The sequence below is a fragment of the Vidua macroura genome, chromosome 9, assembly GCF_024509145.1.
Source record: "Vidua macroura isolate BioBank_ID:100142 chromosome 9, ASM2450914v1, whole genome shotgun sequence".
Taxonomy (NCBI): Eukaryota; Metazoa; Chordata; class Aves; order Passeriformes; family Viduidae; genus Vidua; species Vidua macroura.
In genome coordinates, this window is record NC_071579.1 from 2,926,478 (window position 1) to 2,933,814 (window position 7,337).

Genomic DNA, 7,337 nt, shown 5'->3' on the forward strand with positions numbered 1-7,337 from the left:
CCCTGCACTTTGGGAGGATGTCCCACACTGCTCAGATGTTTCTTGTGCATTTCTTATTCTGCCCTTCACATGGTCAAAACCTGCTGAAGAGCCAAGTCTCTGACCACCTGGCCACACAGTGTTATTGAAGTCCTGTGAATATATCTATGACTGTTAATATAGAAATGTGCTTCTAATAAATGTGCTTTTATTGTTACAGTGTTGTGTCTGCCAAGGATGGGGGAACCCAGCTGTATTTTTCACTCTTGCAGTGATCACTGTGTGAACATTACAAGTAGGATGCTGTGTCACAGTCTGCAAACAGAGAAGGAAATTATGTAGGTAAACCTGGGGATATTATTTGTGTTTACATGAATTCCCCTGTACTGTAGCTATTTTAGAGCTGCTGTTACATCTCAATTGACTAAATTGGAAATAAATACTCTCTATCTAGTTATGAATGCCATGGACAGTCTAAAAGACTGCACCAGGTGAAAAACAATGCCAGTTCTCTGGATTTGGTGCCAGTAGTTGAGGCAATGTGGTGTCAGTGCCCTGCTTTTCCCATATTTTAGCTTTAAGGAAGATGTTTTGTATGGTGAGGGTGGTGAAATGCTGGCACAGGTTGTCCAGAGACGATGCCTCACCCCTGGAAACATCCAAGGCCAGAAACCACGGAAGTCACAGAGCCATTCCCTAAGAATCCCTTGCAGCCAACAGGATGTGTGCTGGAAGCTTGAAGAGAAACAGAATAAATCACTGCTCCTGCTCTCAGGTGGAAAACACTGGAGCAACAGTTCCAATAGATCCCTTAATGAGAAAAGGAATTTATTGCTCTCATGATTTCTTCAAGCAGATAAACAAGAAAGCCATTACATGAACTTCAGGAGCACATTGAAAAACAACATTCTCACAGAGCAGGGGCAGTTCAGCAGCACATCTTACAAGGAATTTACAAGTGGGCTGCACTCTGGTGCAGAGACCTGTATTAGCTGATTCAAGGGCTTGCTCCCATTCTGGGCTTGCTCTTTGAAGATGGCTCTAACCTTGCACAGGCCCACAGCAATTTTACTGCTCAAAACATCAGACACCTGAAATCACCCAAAAGACAGCATTCTCCTTTCTATTTCCAGATTGTTATCCAAGAAAAAAAAACCAAACAAACAAACAAAAAAAAAACCCAAACAAACAAACAAAAAACCCAAAAAACAAACCCAAAAAAAAAAAAAAAAAAAAAAAAAAAAAAAAAAAAAAGAGAAAAAAAAACCCCAAGCTTTTCTGTCAGCCCCTGCTCGGTTTCAGTCTAGAAGGAGGAAAAGTGCAGTGGGAGCTCCTTGTTCCAACAGAAACTCCACAAGGTCAGAGGCAGATGAAGCCTCACTTGAAATAGAAACTGCCTCCTCCAGAGATATCAATGCCCCTTGCTGGGGTTAACTGACAAATGATGGATTGCTCGGTGCTCCCTCTTTACATGGGAGACTCCTGCTTCAGACTTCTCCTTGCCAGGAGAAAACAGTGTAAGAGGAGGAGGAGGATGGTGTGCAGGGGGGCACAGATTGTACAGCAGCAGCTTTTCCTTTCTTCAAGGTGCTGTATCCATGCTCCTCAATCAGGGACATGTTTACCATCAAGACCTCTGGTAGCAAAGGTTAACAAATTTACCATCAACACCTTTGTTAACAAAGTAAGAGAACAGTACTGTACTTGCCAAGGATTGTCTGGTGATTCCAGGTCAGTGAGGGCCTGGAATCTTCAGAGCTGGAGCTATTCTGCCTTCTTAGTTTTGAGAACACTTTCCTGTGATGGATATGAGTTTGGCAGAAGCGATACAGGGAAGCAACAGGAAAATTAGCAAAAAGCAAAGGGTATTACTATGTTCCACTGTTGACAAATACTTTCCAGTGATCAAATCAGGATCCTCTGCCTAGCTCAGGGCTCCAGCCCTGTGTCCTCCAGCTCATGTCCAAGGGCTTCCTGTAATGCGCTGGGCAATGAGGGCTCTGTGAACACAGTGCCAAAGGAATTGTGTCTTCCATGGCCTCCACAGTTCCAAATGAGCTAACAGATATTCCGGCCACTCTGGACAAAGAAAAATTACTTCTGCTGAAAGCAGACCCTTCAAACCTCCCTAATGCTGCAGGGCAGGTCTATTTGCCCCATGTCAGCTACATGTCATGACTGGCTGTGTCTGTTTTAGGCCATCACCCGCTCTGACTGACACTGGGAGAGGGTCAGGGCCTGGGAGAGATTTCCAAACCTTTATGTGAATAATGTAAAGAGCAGAAGTGCTGATTTCTGGGTTAAATTAAGCTCCACGGGGTTTCCTGTCCTTTGCACAGGAGTTAGTGGAAGTTTCTTTGAGGAGAGTTCTACACACTTTTCCCAGAAACCATCATACATTTTAATTACTCCTTTCACACATCCAAGCACTTTATATGCATGTCAACCTTCCAAGCAAGTATCTGTTTAATAACTTTTTAGTTAAGCCTGGTACTTTTCATTTCACCAACCATTTACTCTTCCCATATAACAGACCTTTGCTCAAAATACTTCCACCATTATGCCAGAGGTACAAATTCCACTGCCTGCTAGCACTAAAAAGCAGAATAACTGGATGTTCCCAATTACCATAACTGCCTAAGCAGAACTGTCACACAACATAAAGGGGGTGCAGTTTAAATGGATATTAAACCACCCTACAGCAGGAGCATCCCCAAACCCAAAGGAAAAGCAGGATGATGAACAGGGGAGACTGTAATTGATAACTTCAAAATGGGATTAGAAAACGAGTGTGGAAGCTTAATGCATGATGGCTTCTGGAACAGCTTTGTCACTTTGCTGTCTGCCCTCTCTCCAGGTCACCTCAGATGGTGCTGAACAGCATGGTGCCCACAGAGCATCACTGGCAACCTCCCTCTGCAGAGCACTCACCCACAGCCAGCCAGGATTCTTTTCATGCAAAGATCTTTCCTCTCTGAGAGGCTGCACAGCCTTCAGATAAGACTGAGCTGTTGCTAAGGGGCCCCATCAAAGGCCCTTTGCAAACCTAAAGCTTCCTGCAAGAAGGGAGTTTGGAGAATTCTCACTCAGGGCCCAGCCATCCCAGAATTACAAACACACCCAGACCAGAGAACACATCCCTCGGGGGCAGGATGCACATCGGTTCCCTCATCTTGAGATTTCTTTGAGGAATTGAGTGGAAATGATCCATTAGTGACACCAATTAGTCTCCCATTTATAATCAAGCTAGAGTTTTGCTGTGAACAGTGGTAAATCTTGATCTGAGCCAAGAACCTGACCTCAAACACAGCAGGACCCACTGTGTGACACCTGTTCAGCTGCTGCACAGGCGGGAGGTGCTGAGCTGCCAACATCTCTTTTTATTCTATGAAATATGGAAACAAACAGCACCATCAGTATTTATATTAAATAATCTGGTAATAAATGCAAAGGTACATTACCCTGGAGCTTTACCTTCATTCTCCTGCACAACTTTCCACTGAAAAGGCAGAAAGCCCTAGAAAGAAATGAATGCAATTATGGCAGCTGGTAAGGAAAAAGGAAGCAAAGAAGCAAAACCTTCTGACATGGAAAAGAAATTCAGGCTGCAACTTCAGGACAAACTGGACACTTCTACCATAGGGGTTAACAGCAGATTTAAGTTTCAAAGTTAAAGTCCCACTGCTGATGCTGAGGTATTACACACCTCTTGGAAGTTACAGCCTTGGAGGATTTGTCAACACCCGCCCAAGTCTGCCAGGCTAATTCCTAAGGAAATTTTTCTTCACTAACCATTTGAATCTAAATCAAAGCGAAGAGTCTAACAGACACTTTGGGCAGTACTTGGACACACCACAGAGCATGCTTTTGTTATGGGAAGCTTCCCTGTGTGTGAAAACATTTAATTGAAGAAGGTTCCTGTGCAAGGAGTAGCAAAGGTGGCTTCAGTTTGGTCTTTTGCTCTTTGAATTTTGTGTCCTCAAACATTTCCTTCCACAGTACTCAGCTGGTTAGATTTAGTGTGTATGGTTCCATCAGAGACACAAACGTCAACCCAAGAGCATGCACCACTATAGCCAAAATAAAGCTTTGCCCATTATTAACAGACATTCGACCATCACTCAAAAGTGCATAAAGTATTGGTATTCCCTCAGATAGAAACATTCTGAAATACAGCTGGTAACTGTTGTGTTTATTAAGGAACTGGTTTGTTTTTTTGATAACCAACATGATACTTCCCCTTCCAAATAAAAAGAAATGTAACAGAAAGAAAAACTCAGCAAAATACTAGGAAAGAAGGGATAGAGGGACAACTCTGGACTGTTCTAACTTAGCAAGTTAACAGATCTCCAAACCCAGTGTCAAAGAGCCATCAGACTCATGAGGGCAGGGCCAGTTTATGCAGTGAATTCTCACAGCCTCTGCTTGTAGATCCTGCACAATGCATCACCGGTCCAGCAAACAGGGACAGCGCAAGTACACGCGAGTGGTTTCAGTCTCCTCAAGCCTCCCATTTCATTACTCAGGGGTAATTAGGTTATTTTCTCATACAAAGCAGTTTAAAGCCAGGCAGTGCAATCCTTCTCAGTACAAGTTCCAGAGCTCCCTGTTGGGAGTGGGTTTGGACTGGGCAGAGCACACACCATGGGGTGTTTTTCCAGCCCAACTGAGCAGACCTCGTTCAGGTACAACGCAACCACAGAGACTCCAAATTAAGGTTTGTCCAACTTGTGTGTGCGCTCGTGCCTCCGTAGGGTCCCTGACTCTGTGAAGGAATGCCCACAGAAATTACAGGAGTAGGGCTTCTCTCCGGTGTGGATGCGGTGATGGCGCTGCAGCGATGCCAGCCGGGTGAAGGTCCCTCCACACTCCTCGCAATAGAAGGGCCGTGCCCCAGAGTGAGTCTGCTGGTGTCTCTTGAGCCTCAGCAGCTGCACAAACGCCATGCCACACTCCTGACACTTGTAGGGCTTGTCCTCCCGGTGGATCACCTTGTGCTTGGACAGCAGGTTGGGCTTATCAAAGCCTTTACCGCACCTCGGGCAGGCGTAAGGTTTGAGGTCGTCTTCCCGAGCCTTTGGGTTTGCAGGACAAGCCTGATCCGGGCACTCAGCACTGTGCTGCCAGCTGTGGTGCACCACGGACCAGGGGTTCCTGGCTGTGCCGTTGGCCAGGATCACCATGGAGCGCTCGATCTTGTGCACGTTGCGCAGGTGCCTCCAGACGTCGGCCGTGCGGATGAAGCCCTTGGCACACTCCGGGCACTTGTGTGGCCTCTCGGTGGAATGGATGAGCTTGTGCATGCGCAGGTTGGCGGCGCGGGAGAAGGCTTTGGTGCAGATGGGACAGCGGTAGGAGTTCTCCAGCGGGTGAGCTCGCCTGTGCTCCTGCAGCTCGCTCACGTCACGGAAAGAGGAGCCACACTTCTTGCATCGATAGGGCAGAGCTTCCTCAGGGATGGGCTCCACGTCCTCACCAAACGCACCTCCAAGAGCGGCGCTTCCGTCGTCCTCACAGAGTTTCGTTATCGTCCGTGGTTTCCTGGGGCGCTCAGAGGAACAGTGATCTAAATCTTCATCTCCTCTCTGCAGGTGGAAGCTGGTGCTGGAGGGGGCAAACTGCCCAGCTGGGCTCTCACCGTGTTTCTGGCAGTAGGTGTCACAGGTTTCTTTGTCTCCACACCGCAGCTCTGCAGGAAGCTCCTTCTTTCCTGCGGGTCCAGCAGAGTTTCCAGGAGGACTGCAGGAGTAATTCATGTCCACCTCCTTCTGCGGCCTACAGCTGTGGCCCACCTGCTTTGTGGCCTTTCTGGGATAATTTGAATGCTCTCCCCTTGTGTCACAAATGTTATTCTCAGAGGCATCCATCCTCTGAGGCAAACACTGTGTTCATCTGCAGCTCAGCATCACCCAGAACTTTGTGTCCTTCATGGTAAGTCCATTCTCAGCTCTTGTGACAGTCCTCCCTAGAAAATCAAACACCTGTTTCATCAGTGATTCTTCTGATATTACAGATTTAGAACAGTGAAGGTATTTTTCTGATTCAAAGAATGGGACAGACTATTAGGTATGCAGAAGAAACAGAATCATCTACTATTAGATATGTAGAAAATATACATTCAGCACACAAAACACAGACAGATTGTTCAATGAAGTTAAATCCACTATCATCAGCCAGCCTTCGCTACCAAATATAAATTCTTAATCCCGATTTTAAATTTTTCTAAACATGAGAAATTACAGCATCCCAGAATGGTTTGGGTTGGCAGGGACCTTAAAGACCATCTCATTCCAACCCCAGCCATGGGCAGGACACCTTCCACTAGACCAGATTGCTCCAAGCCCTATCCAAACTGGCCTTGAACACTTCCAGGGATGGGGCAGCCACAGCTTCTCTGGACATGCTGTGCCAGGGCCTCACCACCTTCACAGTAAAGAATTTCTTCCTAATAACTAATCTAAATCTCTCCCCTTATAGTTTAAAAATGTTTCCCTTTGTTCTATCTGTGTGAAATGTTGCTCCCCTTCTTTTCTGTAAAATCCCTTCAAGTACTGGAAGGTGGGATGAGACATCTCTGAATATAAGCATACATATCAATTAACACGTATATGTAAAAACATAAATATTTCTGTATTTCCACATGTACATAAATGTAAATCTTGCCTATTTAGTTTGAGCAGGCTGATCAAGGCAGTACAGCAATGTGCATTAAGTGAAAGCTCTTATTCACATTTCAAAAAGGCTGGCTCCATCAGCCGCACAAGCCACGCTTTCTTCTGCTGGAGACATGGAAAACAATCTGGATTAGTCCTCATTAGTCACTGCCTGGAACGGCGTGGCTCGACTCACCCCCACTCCAGCCATTCCCCACAATTTAATAAGGAGCTGCTAACAGGAGTATTCCTCACCTCCAGCCCTCCGGGGACGGGAAAACTTTCCAAGGGATGCTGGCGCTACTTGGCTTAAGAGAACTCCATAACCACGGCTACCCATTTCCTGCAGAAGGGGGGCGGTTTGGAAACCACGGCGTGGGCTGAAAAACAATAACAACAACAAATACATACACATACATATATATGTATATATATTTAAAAAGAAGAAATAATTTTTTGTTCCAGGCAGCATGATCCCCCCCCCCCCCCAACTTTTCCCCGCTCCGGTGCGCGTTCTCTGTTCCCGCGCCCTACCTGGGCGCTGCGGGTCCCGGTGCGGCCCCGCGCATCCCCCGCGCCGGCGCGGAGCCCGCGGCAGCGGCACCGGCGCAGTGGCGGCTCGGCCGTCCTGGAGCTGCCGGCAGCGGGGCGGGACCGGACACCGCATCCCCTCCCCGGCCACCGCGTCCCCTCCCCGGTCACCGC

At 47.0% G+C, this 7,337-nt stretch overlaps 1 protein-coding gene across 1 annotated transcript; it reads right to left on the reverse strand.

Annotated features, from left to right (window-relative positions):
- Window positions 1-4,150: 4,150 nt before the first annotated feature.
- Window positions 4,151-5,941, reverse strand: ZNF648 (zinc finger protein 648). Its single transcript, XM_053985183.1, has one exon. The coding sequence runs from the start codon at window positions 5,844-5,846 to the stop codon at window positions 4,692-4,694; it is 1,155 nt and encodes a 384-aa protein (XP_053841158.1). The 5' UTR covers window positions 5,847-5,941; the 3' UTR covers window positions 4,151-4,691.
- Window positions 5,942-7,337: the final 1,396 nt, after the last annotated feature.

What these genes read in the sequence shown, in the direction of transcription:
- ZNF648 (XM_053985183.1), bottom strand. Translation starts at nt 5,846, where the DNA reads ATGGATGCCTCTGAGAATAACATTTGTGACACAAGGGGAGAGCATTCA.